The sequence below is a fragment of the Tauraco erythrolophus genome, chromosome 15 (assembly GCF_009769465.1).
Source record: "Tauraco erythrolophus isolate bTauEry1 chromosome 15, bTauEry1.pri, whole genome shotgun sequence".
NCBI classification, from domain to species: Eukaryota; Metazoa; Chordata; class Aves; order Musophagiformes; family Musophagidae; genus Tauraco; species Tauraco erythrolophus.
The window spans coordinates 4,069,696-4,081,259 of record NC_141479.1 but is presented as its reverse complement, the minus strand read 5'-3'; the positions used below and the strand labels follow the sequence as shown (position 1 = coordinate 4,081,259).

Genomic DNA, 11,564 nt, shown 5'->3' with positions numbered 1-11,564 from the left:
AAGAAGATATGTTAGAGTATATTTTCACAAATACCAAAAAGAGAGAATAAACTGTCCCAAAGGCAGCTATGATGAGGCAAAGATCTTAGACCAATTTAAACTGTATATGTAATTTATATTACAAACTATAAAGCTCCATAGACTAAAAAACCTGTGTCTGTTTACAGGAGAGAAGAATCCCTGTCTTGCACTATGGAAATGTTTACGGGGTTTTCACGATACACTAACTTGATTCACTTGGACAGCACATGGAAGCTACAACTGTTCCAGGGCCACTTTTCTTGAAGGTTCTAGGCAGAATCAAGGCAACATAGGGTAAAGTTCTCCAGGGAAAGCATACATCTTCCTAGCAACTTGCAGAACTAAAGCTGTAGCTTCAACCTAGAAATACAATTAGTAGCAAGCTAATGCCCCTTCTGGGGAAGGAAAGATACTGAGATGATTCCAGACGTCAGTTTCACAAAAACTTGGTGGTGTTTTGTGCTAGTGGACCACTGATCAATGTTCACTTTATCATAGATTCACAGACTAAAAAAGAATTATTATTCAAAACAGATGCTGGCATCAATTTAGAGAAAAGAATTACGTGTGATCGCACCTTCTCAGTGTTCTGAACATTAAAAATTTTTTTGCACTGTGTTTGTATTTTGGTGCCTGCAATGTTAAGCTTTTTTGATGGTGCTAGGGCTAATCAGCTTTAGAAGAGTAAAACATTTATAATCAATATCACTGTTTTTAACAAACACAGAAGTCACCAGAAACATTCTTCAACCTAATAAAAGCATTATGGCTGTAAAGCCGGATGTTTTAGTAATTCCCAGTTCTAGAAGTAAAATCACTATCGCTATTTGGTAAGGACAAATACAGTGTTTCTTAAAACTCTCTATTATAAATGACAAGTATTTGTTCAGAAACAGATTTAAGTGTTATCACATACTACAGTGTGAGCCACAGTGTCAGGCTAGTGACAGAAAAGCAGACACTATATAGGGATACATAAGCATTATGTGTTAGACACAAATTAATCCTTCCTGCCCACTCAGTAGCACTGGTCAGTCCTCCTAGGGAGAAGTATTTCCAGTTTGGGTACTTCAAGAAAGTTGTGGACTCAGTGGAGAAAGGCCAGAGGGAAGCATTAAGAATGCTCAGATATCTAGAAACTATGACCTGGGAGAGAAAACCTGAAAACACTAGATTGTTTGGTCTAGCGAAGGCTTGAGAGAATCATAACACTACACGAGCATGCAAATAGGAGCTGCAAAGAGGAAAGGGAACACTTCTCACGTCCACTGAGAATGAATATAAATTGTAATGAGATAGACTCTGCTCCAGATACAGAAAAAAAAAAAAAAAAGTTTCAAGATGTTACCAGAGAAGTGCTGGAACAGATCAGCTAAGGAAGTCATGGGGTTTTAAGAGGAGCTTGTACAATCATTTTTCAAGAATGAGGGAGGCAGAATTGATCTTTCTCCTCTGGAGTTCCCCCTAGCCTTGCTTTCTGTGACAATTGTGCTGATTTGGGTCATACCCAGCTCTTGGGTTTTTCAGAGCACAGTGCTGGTTGCAAGGACTGGCAATCACGGGGAGACCCTGGGAACCAGCACAGGGAAATCCTACACTCCTCAAGCTTTCATTATACACAGGCTTCGGTTAGCCCAAATATATCATTGATTACTCCTTAAGCACCTGCAGTTGCAAAACAAATACAAATATGGATTTTATAATAAAGTTCTAGTAATTCTGATTATACATTTGTGGAAGCAGTCACATCGAACCGGGAACTAAACTATGAGACATTTATAATTATTTTCGTGACAGCAATACAAAAAGTCCAGCTACATACAGACTAACGCTGTGTTAGGAAGTACCAACGCTTTCGTGTGAAGGACAGATGGGAGAAAGGGAAAAGCACCATCACAAAACAGTGCCTGAGCCGATGCCGGGTAACGGCCAGCAGCCAGCGGTCTCGGACCAGCACCCTGCGCGGGCAGAGGCTGGTGGCTCGGCCCCGCCGCTGCAGCGGATGACCGTGAGAACCTAGAAGCGTGTTTCCTAAATTCGCTCAGGCTGAAACTCCTTTTTGGGTTGAGACCAGCAACATTTCCGTTCGAAGGCGCATGGCTGGCAGGAGGCGCTGGAGAACGGCGTGTTCTGCAGCCCCCCCGGCCCGAGCCGCCCCCCGCCCGCCTCGGGCAGCCCGCGGGCAGCGGCTGGCGCCGCCTGGGCAGCTCGGGGCGCGTTCCTCCAGGGCAGACGTGCGGGGAGAGGTGCTACGGGAACCCGGCACGTAACGAGCGGCTGCAGCGGATCCCTGGACCTCACCTACTCAAGACCAGGATCTCTGTATCAGCCTTCTGCAGTGGAAGCGCAGCCTCCTCCCAGAAACGACTTCAGTTGTACGCCACGACCGCTCCCTTTTCTCTCTCAGATAACAGAGCGCTCATCAGTGCTTACAACAACGCCACTGCGATTTCGCGCAGCCAACACCACCTCAGCGGTGCGCTGGTCACAGGAGGCGCCCACGATCACAGCCGCGGAGCAGCAGGAGAGCGCGGCCGAGGCTCCGGGGCTGCCCGGCCACGGCAGCGGTCAGGAGGCCCCGGCGCTTCGCGCCGGTTCCCGCCCGGCAGCTCTCGCCTCAGCGCCTCTCCTTAGGAGACGGGCGGCGGCGCCCCCCGCAGCCGAGCGCGGCCCCGGGCAGACCGGCCCCGAGGCGGGGCCCCCGCGGTGGGCCGGGCCGTGCCGGGCCGTGCCGCGGCCCCGGCGGCTCATGCGCAATCGCCCGCGGTGGTGGCGCGCGGCCGCGGCGGGAGCATGGCACAGCGCGTGCTGCCGCTGCCCAGGCAGCAGTCCTTCTGCCCGCCCACCGTCCCCAACCCCTTCGTGCACCCGGGCCGCCTCCGCGCCGGGGACAAGCTGCGGGTAAGGCTGGCGGCGCGGGCGTCAGAGGGCGCCGGGGCGCGCCCTGCCCGCCGGGCCGGGGCTGCCCGGTGCTCGGATGCGCGTCGGCGCGGCCGGGAGCCGGCCGGCGGAGCGGCGGGCAGGCGGTCGGGCCGGGGCCGGCTGTCAGCCCCGCTGCACGCCGGCCGGGCTGCGCCGGGCGCGGCTTTCTGCCGACTTGTCTAAACGGGCGTCGGTTCCCCCGCTCCGCACCCAGGGGCTGTCACCAGGCCGGGGCGCGTTTCGGAAAGACCTTCTGACGGGAGAAGGCGCCCGTGCGAATCAAGGCTGCTCCCAGCTGCCGCCTGCGCCGCCGAAACCGCCCTCCGGCCCGACCGGGGCGCGGGCGCGGCGGGTCCTACCCTGCAGCACGGCCCGGCCGCAGCACCGCGGTCACCCCCCGCCGCGGGGCAGGGAAGGCCAGCAGCAAAGCTGACACTCAGTGAAACATCTCCAGCGCTGTCCCTTCCAGGAAAAGGCATCTAGTAACAACACTTCCTCCCCAAGGACGGCGTGGTTTGCTGCCTGATCGAGTCTAGTGACAGAGAGCAGGAAACGAATAGGTTATGTATAGGGTCAAAGCAAAGGTGCAAAAGGTGTCGGCATAAAAAGTCAACTGTTTCTCGAAACTGAGTTCTTCAAGCCACCGTTCCTGAGCCCACAAACTGCATGCTTGCTCTACACACACATACAGGCCCATCGACTTCAAACTTAAACTTATAACACAAAATTTGCATCAAGGTTTTGAAAAGATTTGCACAATCGTTACAGATGACACTAGAGAAAACAAGAGTCCTGTTTGACTTGGGTGTGCATCCTGTTTGAACTGCAAGAATGAAATCCTATCCATCGTGTCAGGTGCCTCAGCTCCGACGTGAAGATGTTAACTTCTCTCTGATACAATGAGCTAAAAGAGAAAATAACTTTTTACAGTAATCCTGTTTCAGATGCTTAACTCACTTTAGGCTGATTTTAAGCCTAGTTTGGGGGCGAAGTTAATCTCTTGGTTCCATATTGCAGCGTGGACAACAAAAAAGGTATGTCCAGTTACACTGGGTTACTGACTGGTGTCAGGGGGTGAATTGAATTTGGCTTCTGAGCTGAATGCTGTCCCAGTACAGCTTGTGTACAAGCGCACACAAGATTTACAGGGTACTTTTACAATTAAGCAAACAAACAGTGTTTTGAGGATTTGATTTTTAAAAGCATTCCCATAAAAAAATTAAGCTGATGAACTGAATATGAACTAACATCTCAGTGAGGACAATAAAGACGTCAGTGTGTAGGTGAACTTACAGCATTTTCTGCTGATTGTTACAAATATCTGATGTTGATGTGCAACTAAATATTTTACATTTCATATAGCTCTTCCTCAAGTTATAAACAGTGTTTGCCCTGAAGGTAGCTGGGTGGAGGAAATGTGAGAAACCTGGAAAACAATTTCAAATCCTTTTATCCCCTGTTTTACTGGCAGCCTGAAACACGTTTCAAGTGCATCTGAATCAGTAGCTGTAGGCATGAACCCTGAGGTAAAGAAACCGGTTTCTTAATGAGGTTCCAGAAATGGACAGCTTTCTGTGCCAGCTGGTCTTTCTAGAGGATGCGCAGGCTACTTTCAAAAGCTTGCAGTTTTAAGGTACAACTACCATTTTAGCTATAATAAATACATCCTACTCTTTTCCTTCAGGAGGAAGGGATGAAAAATATGGTATGTCTTAAAGCAAAATACACTCCATACCTAACTCCACAATGCACTTGGAGGGAAAAGCACTGGGTCAGGGCCTGGTGCTAGTGAGCTTTCAAGCGAAAATGCAGTAGGCACAGAATTTTAAAGCAGAAAGACATACGAGAGACAACCTTTTTTGTATGGCGTGTTGCTTCCTTCTGTTCTTTCTCCCCTGTAGTCAGAGACTGGGATACTTCCTGCTGGCTGCTTTATCCTGTAAACGTCTGCTCCGCAGACACAAGCAGTGTGGCTTTCCGATAGACCTGCTTTTCCCCTTCCCCAGTTCCTGACATCAGTCACAGTATAATCCCGGTTATCGCTCAAGGGTCCGCCAGCTGTGGGAGTGTGACCTGGACTGCCAGGACTGCGGCAGGTGTCTGCAACAACTGCAGTGACAGGCTGTACAGATGTTGCAGACACCTTAAATAGAAAGTACCAGGGGATTCCAAATGTGGGAAAAGGTTCTTCGGATGACACAGAACAATTCTGTCTTTGTGATTACTGTACACAGAAGCTGGAGTGGCTCTGATCCTACTTAGTAGTTACTAAACTTTGAACCTGTATTTTCTTCTGTATGTTTTTCTCCTGTACTTTTTCTTTTCTAGCCTACCTTGACCATTCTTTTTTCTGTCCTTTTCTTACCCGGCTCTGCAGCTGATGGAGCAGAAATCAGCTCTGCCTCATTACACAGTGACCTAAAAAGCCAATAGCTTGCATCAGCAAATCAGCACCACCTGCGCATCTGCCTAAAATAGATTAATGAATTTATTAAAGTTTTGAGGAAGGGTTTGTTTTGCTTCTGCTATTGCATCCTTTATTTTTCATTGTAGGTCAATGCATATATAATATTCTTTTTTCATAAAGAAAAAAAGTTATTTTAAGACAAAACACACTGATTTATGCTTATGCTGCCCATTCTGGATAACTGAATGCCACTGAAATCTTGAACTGGGACTATAGATCATAGTACAAGAGGATGCATGTGGAGGAAAAAAGACACGTCTGAGACAAACAAGGAGTCTCGGTTGGTTTAACTTGCTACCTAACTTCTTCAGATTTACCATGACTGGCACCAAAGAGAGTGGGAGCAGTAGATCTCCAGGGCCAGATCTCTTATATCCAGCTACTGAACCCATTTCTGTGATCCAGAGCAGTCCTTTTCCTGTTGTCCATGAAGTCATGGTTAAAATTCATAGCTAGTTATATACAACTTTTACATAAAAGAAGGAAATAATCATATCTGAATGATCAGATCTCTTCTGGAAATACGTTGTATGGCAGTGCTTACAGAACATAAGCATCAACACCGTGTACCTGCTTCTCATGCTTATCCTCATTTACACTGTGGATCCACTACTATGTTTCGTCTGTTGACACTGTGCTTTTTGTAACAGAGAACTGAGTCTTGAAGGCCAAAAATTCCTGTTAATCCTTGTCAGTATCACAGAGCTTAGAGCCAGAGGCCAGAACCTCTCCTGAATATTGACAAGAGGACAGTAAAAGAACATTATGGAAGATAGAAGGGATTTGGTAGGGAGGGTAAGGACCGCGCTGATGGAAGGAAAATTGGAACCAACCTACTATATCATCAAAGAATTGGATAAATAATACTCAAAAGATGCTTATATTCCAAATGTACTACAAACACTTGTTCTTTTTTAAAGAAAAGAGGTAAACTAAAATCCACTGTGTTGCTTAATAATCATAGCTCGAGTATGTAAGTTGCAAACTATTTTGTAAAAGTTATTTCTTATTAAAAGCCTTGCTTTTCCTGTACAGTAAGTAGCCATTGCTAAAGAGCTGACTAGAAAAGCTGATTTTGAGAGAGGAACACTGTTGTTCACTTGTAGATTTTCTTAAAAAACAGTAAAGCATAAAAAATAGTAAGCTCACAAGCATAAGTTAAACTAGCATAACTCTCCTTCAGTAACTTCTACCATACTTCCGAACTGGTGGAGCTGTCAGTCTGTGACCTACGATGCACTCTCATACACGTTTTGAGGGATTTTAGAAACATAGCCCAAATAAAATAAAAAAAAAAAAAATCACTATTACAATTCTGTTTGGGTGTGTATTGTTTTGTACACATGTATGCACCCAGCGCTGATCCTCATCAGTGAGTGGTAGCTGAGCTGGACGAGGTGCCGAAAGGAGCTGAACCGTTTGACCAGGAATGCTGGGCGAGGATTCCGCACGCTAACACAGCTCACCCGCCTCCCAGACCTGTGCTTGCTCAATCTGCACAGTGTTGTGTTGCGCCACAAAGGCCAACCTTCAGGATATAGTTTCTCATCTAATTGAACCGGCGTAAAACAATTAAGAATTTCTGTCTGCCCTGCCCTGTACCACAAGCTGCCTGCTAACAACCTCGTGCCAATACACCTGTTTCCTGGAGCTATGCTTGAAAAAATGCAAGCGATAAATTCCTTAGGGGGGGTCTGGGGATGATACTTGTGGATTATTTGCAACCAGGGCATGTTAGTGTTTCTCCTTCCCTCCACTCCCTTAAAAATGTATAGGAAGAACTGAAGAAGCAGTGAACAGGCTTGGATCTGCTTTGTCCTGGCTTTACTGCCTAGCTTGGCTGTCTATGACTGTAGCAGAACTCTCTCAATAGTTTCTTTGCTTCAAGTTAAAGCCAGCTGATGATAGTTTCCTGATTATGGGGAGGAAAGGGAACTAAGCTTTCTCAGTTTATTCTGAAAAATTCAAGGAGGTCCTAGCACAGAGAGTAATATCCAGGATGCTTCAAACAGGAGGCAACAAGTTAATGTTCATCATCAGAAGGGTTCTGCTGTATGTTTACAGCGAGTGTTGAGCAAACCACGCGGAAAGGCAATGAGCCAAGAGCTGCTACAGCAGCTTCGATAGCACTGTGAAGTCTGAACCTTTGCCTTAAACCACAGGTTCAGTTTTACCGAGAATTTTTGCTGAAGTCCCAGCAGTTTGCTGAGATGCAGTTGTGTTGCTTGTGCACTACTCCAGGCAGTAGCAGTGAGGATCACTCATAGCAATAGTGTGACTCAACACAAGATTTGTCATTTTGAAAGAGCAAGAGTACATTTTAGTCATCTTAACAGTCCCACTTGGTTTCTAGACCGGCAGCTAGTGACAGGACGCTCTGTAGTGGAAGTATGTATCAGCTGGGCAGACTTATCTGAGCTCGTTGAGTGCTGCAGACAAAGTCTAAGTATAAACTAAAGCCAACAAACTCATGATTACCCTCTCTCTCTAACAGCATCCGAGTCAAAACCTCAAATACTCCAATGTTCCAGTTCTACCTGAAACGGGAAACGAAAAGTGAAAATGAAATGCTGTGAATGACTGACTTCCCCATACGAACACTAGGATCATTAATGCTTTCCTTACTAAATCACATAGCAGTAATGTTAGTAAAGTCCATATAACGTAGCTACACAGATATCAGTGTCATTCCTGTTGATACCATTTCTTAAGACTTTTCCCCTCTTTTTTTCCAGACTGTTCTTCAGGGGATTATTTTGCTACCCCTCCGTGCCATATGCATTGCATTCATTGTATTGCTAGCGTGGCTCTTTGCATCAATTGCAACTTTCCGTCATCCTGGAAAAAGATCCATGCCACTTAAAGGATGGAGAAGGTAAAATGTGACCAATATTTGTGAAAACTCTGTGCTTGTTTTTTTTAATAACACAAAGCCAGGGTGCAAAGCTTCCCCCCCCCCCCCCATCATTCCTTTCCTTCTTTTAATTAAAAAGGAGTCCTCAGTCAAATCTTAGTTTTACCCATTCAGGTGAAGCAACTTTTTGATGAGTGTATTTTACAACAATAGTGCAGCTTTTTAAATGGGTAAATTATCAATTGTCTTGAGGCTGAAACAGCTCTATATATAGACTATTTGTAAGCCAGGACTTATTTTAGTAATAATACTGATAGTAATATTTGAGAAGAGAAACTCATTAAGAAAAGTATTTGGTAATGTTACGTAGACTGAGTTTCTCTGTAGCCTTTGTCATTCCTGCTGTGCTATAATTTATGACAAAATTAGTTCTGACAGCTCCTCTCTCAGCTAAGTTGCCCTTGAAGGAGTATTTTACAGCTGCCTCTGTGCGTTCTGAGTTTCAGCCACTCAGCTTCTGGCTGCAGAGCAGCGAAGTCCCCTTGAGTTGCGACGCACTGCAGCTGCACGCAGGAGGAGGAGACACAGGAACTGAATGCTAGCAAGGCTGAGAGATTATGGAGAGTCCTGGAATGTGCCCTCTTTGAGGAAGCACGTTCCAGTAAGGGAACACTGTCATTTAATCTTACTTGTTTAAAACTGATAGTGAAAGAGCAGTATCAGAGTTACATAAATTCTTACAAAAAGGACGCTGTATCTGCTAATTACCCTCCCTCCCCTCACAACAGTGTTATGCTACAGTGCTATAAAATATGGCAAGAGAAATAGTATACCTGGGAGGAGGGTTTAGCAAGGTGCAGGACATTGCCTGATCTTTAAAATTATAATGTAGTTGCAACATGAAGAGGTGATGTTCCCTTCCCTACTCCTACTCCTTCCTCTTTAGCCCTAACACTGTCCAGTGAATAGCAGTGCTACCCTGTGCCTGGCCCCAGTGCTGGTGAGAACTAGGAAATCTTTTATAGGCTTTTGTTTAAAGTACAAAAGAAATACTAACTGCAAGATGGATGATATTTTTGTGCTTCTTTTTACAAGGAGGATGATCCAGACTACCCTCTCATGCCTAACTCGTACCTTGTTCTTCGTAATGGGTTTCCAAGTTAAAGTAAAAGGAAAAGTAGCCAGCCTCCTGGAAGCCCCAATCTTTGTTGCAGCTCCTCATTCAAGCTTTTTTGATGCCATTATTTCTGCCCTAACTGGAATGCCATCAGTAGTGTCCAGAGCAGAGAACCTGTCAACTCCAATATTTGGCAGTAAGTATTTATGAAAAAAAAAAATGTTAGAAGTCAGCAATTTGACACGAGGCCAAAAATCTTATCTCTGAAGGTGATTTAGGAGCAGACTTTTTTATACCCTTAGGTTCCAAAGATATTGACAGATTATTTCCAGTGAAATCTCTGGGACAGGTTATCTTTCTGAATTGGTCAAAGTGTCTAAAAGCATACTGTTTCTTTTCAGATATGAAATATAATACCACTTTAAATTTGCTTCATATTGAAAGCATGTTTCATAACTGTTCAGGACTAGAAGCTTTCTCGTAAAATTCTCCCAGTAGGCAGCTTCAGAAATCTGTTCAACTGCTGTCTTTTAACAGTGTGGCCCACAAACGTAGAACACAGATTAGTGAAGGTTATTTCAAAACAGACCCAAACTACAGCAGTCTGGAAAATACCAGATTTATAAGTTTAAACTTGCAGGCACTCTTATGGATTTTTTTTAATAGGAGTCAAACCAGGAAAGAATAAAAGAGAAGTTACTCAAAAAGGAAATGCAGAGTATGGGAAAGATCAGATGACTCATGCTTCTATTATTTTCTCCTCCTTTTGGCACAACAAGAATTCCCGTTTGCATTATTACTAGAATCAGCCGTAGACTTTCAGCTGGCTTTACGTCTCTTACATCTCTACCACTCCTGAAAGAACAAACCAACAGTAACTGAAAACTAAACTCAGTAGGCAACACAGAAAAGTATCTTTGTAGGAAACAAAGTAACTGATTATTGTTGACCTTCTCTTAAAAGCACAGGAGTGGGACATAGAAGATAGTTCTTCTCCAGGTGTCTCATCACATCTCAGTAGATGCATACCTTCTTATGTAGACTTCTGACTAAATGAGGGGATTTTTCTGTAATTTACACACAAGCTGTGTATGCTTTGTAACTGAAAAGAGACATCTTACTTCTTCAGCATAGGCTCGAACTACTTGTTGATTGCAGTCTGCATGAGTGAGGCCTGAGCGTGGCCCATGAGCAGGTACCCAGTCCAGTCTTTGTCTTAGAATTGTGTGGAAATGCTCAGTGACAGATAACAGCAATATTAGCAGCAGAATGCGTTTGGGTGAATTCAGCATGTTTACATCTACTGTCAAGCTCCTCAGCTGGCAGCATAGATTTATCTTCTGTGTCCTCCTGTTTTGCAAAATAAGGACAATAATAATATTCTTCTTATCTATTTAGTCTGAAAGCTGTTTGTGCAGAGTCTGTCTCCTAGTGCGAGAATAACAGGTTTGTTGCTACAAGGGAGCCTTGAACCCATGTGTTTTCTAAGTGCTAGCATAAGACAAATAAAATTTTTTCTCTCTTTCAAGCGATTTTAAGTTCCCTTCAGCCTGTATCAGTTTCTCGTCAAGACCCCGATTCACGAAAGAATACAGTCACCGAGATAACCAAGCGGGCATTATCAAGAGGCCAGTGGCCACAGGTAATAAACATACTACCACTCTTCTGTCATGTATTTATATTCCATATTCACTGTGCATCATAATACCATGACTGCCCAGCTGAACAGGATTCTGTTGAGGTACGAAGATGAAGTCAGCTCTCAGGTATATGACTGATTTAGGAGAGGAAGACGAGAGGCTGGTGCCCAAAGAGAGTTCTGTTGTGACAAATGGGTCAGTTAAAATCCAGCCAATTGCTGTTTCAAAATGTAGATGCTCCTGACCTTCTCTTTTCTGTGTTTAAGGCTTAACATGCTGTCTTCCGTGTAGCAGATGACTTGCATTGGTATGTGTGAACCAGTACTCTCAAGCTAGCTCGCCTGTGAGAAGCTATGTTGCAGAGCTGTGTTCACAACAGTTTGGGGATGAGCAGTTGATGAGATGAGTAACCCAGGCTGTCCAGGCTCCTGCATGGACAGTTCTTAAGCTTAAAACATTGATTTCATATGTGAAGAATAGCTGAGCTGAAACTAAATTCAATCTTTAGGGTAATAATGCAGTAAAAACAAGACTTGTAGGTTG

At 44.8% G+C, this 11,564-nt stretch overlaps 1 protein-coding gene across 1 annotated transcript in view; it reads left to right on the top strand.

The window, feature by feature from the left end:
• The first annotated feature begins 2,814 nt into the window (after positions 1-2,814).
• Positions 2,815-11,564, top strand: part of LPCAT2 (lysophosphatidylcholine acyltransferase 2) — a 30,310-nt gene continuing 21,560 nt past the window's right edge. Inside the window, exons 1-4 of the mRNA XM_086620833.1 lie at positions 2,815-2,922; positions 8,146-8,285; positions 9,360-9,577; positions 10,911-11,023. Of these exons, the coding sequence (XP_086476959.1) occupies positions 2,815-2,922; positions 8,146-8,285; positions 9,360-9,577; positions 10,911-11,023 (579 nt within the window). The remainder of the gene's footprint in view (positions 2,923-8,145; positions 8,286-9,359; positions 9,578-10,910; positions 11,024-11,564) is intronic.